This window comes from Colobus angolensis, unplaced genomic scaffold, assembly GCF_000951035.1.
Source record: "Colobus angolensis palliatus isolate OR3802 unplaced genomic scaffold, Cang.pa_1.0 Scaffold423, whole genome shotgun sequence".
Lineage (NCBI taxonomy): Eukaryota > Metazoa > Chordata > Mammalia > Primates > Cercopithecidae > Colobus > Colobus angolensis.
This window is the reverse complement of record NW_012117633.1, coordinates 107,001-108,342: the sequence shown is the minus strand read 5'-3', so window position 1 is coordinate 108,342 and position 1,342 is coordinate 107,001. Positions and strand designations below refer to the sequence as shown.

Below are 1,342 nucleotides of genomic sequence, written 5' to 3'. Positions count from 1 at the left end.
AGTGTCCAAACTGTTTGTTTGGGCCTAATCAGTCTGTTTCTTTATAGTCACGTGGCTCAATTTTTCAGGTTCAGAGGGTACAGTGGTACAGCTACTCGCCAACCACTTCCGAGTGATTTCTCGTCCTCAGTGGGTTGCATATAAATACAACATTGACTACAGACCAGATATAGAAGATGGAAATCTCCGTACAATTTTACTTGATCAACATAGAAGGAAATTTGGAGAGTGCCATATATTTGATGGAAACTCTTTATTATTATCTCGGCCACTAAAAGAGCGGGTTAAGTAATGTTATTTCACATTTTCCTGTGTTCTTTCTCTTGTTTTTACTTTATTATAATAAAATACCTATTTTTGTGCAGTTGTTTGTTGAGACGCCCCAAAGATCTCTTGCCCATATGACTTGTAGTGAAACCTACGTGCCATGTTTGGTTATCACTGATATTCAATAATGCCTCTAATTTTAATGCTTAAATGAAAGTTAATAGCACAACGTGGCTCACAAATGTTGACAAAGTTTTAGATACTTTTTTTTTATTCTATTTGTTTCCTTCGAAACTTCAGCCCCCAACTCCTAGCAGAAAAAAAATTAGAGAACTTATTTTCTTCCATAAATTTCTATATTAACTGAACAATTAAATTGTTTTCAGGAGCTTAAGTAAAATATTTCAACTTAAGTATTTAATTCCAACTCTTCACTCTTGTGAATCATGTTTTCTACATGCATGTGCTTCTGTGGGAAAGACTACTCCATCACGATGGTGTGTTGGATAGCCAGGTGACATGGTGATTTGCCATGCAGTGAAGCTGAGTTTTTTGGAAGAATATCTGGACTTTTTGTTTTTAATCTCAGAGAGTGGAATGGTTGAGCATGACCAAAGACAAAAAATTTGTGAAGATTACAGTTGAGTTTTCCAAAGAAATCAGGCCCACGTCGTCAGATTGCCTACGCTATTACAACATTCTCTTTAGAAGGTATGTGACCGGGTTGAGTTTCTTTCCTATTCATTCGGTTGTTTCACTGTGTAGTAGTGTGGAACACGGCCATTTGCTTCCAGCACTTTGTGTTCTTCATAGTCCTCGTGTATTAAGAGAGTGAAGGGTCTTGGAGATGAAATGATACTTGAGGCTCAACTAGAATATGCAAGTTCAGTGGCTTATGCTCAATGTTCTTCTCCTGGCCTATCCCTGCTCTTTGTCTCATACCTGCCTAGAAAGAGTAATAGACATCAGCTATGCACATCTGTGTATGTCTCTGTAGGAAATACATGTTTTATTCTGTGGTCACTACAATGACTAAATATTGAAAGTTAAAATTTGAAAGGCAGAGTTTGAGGCC

At 37.3% G+C, this 1,342-nt stretch overlaps 1 protein-coding gene across 1 annotated transcript in view; it reads left to right on the top strand.

Annotated features, from left to right (window-relative positions):
- Positions 1–1,342, top strand: part of PIWIL3 (piwi-like RNA-mediated gene silencing 3) — a 51,516-nt gene that overhangs the window by 11,144 nt on the left and 39,030 nt on the right. Inside the window, 2 exon segments of the mRNA XM_011956733.1 lie at positions 69–283; positions 857–978. Of these exon segments, the coding sequence (XP_011812123.1) occupies positions 69–283; positions 857–978 (337 nt within the window).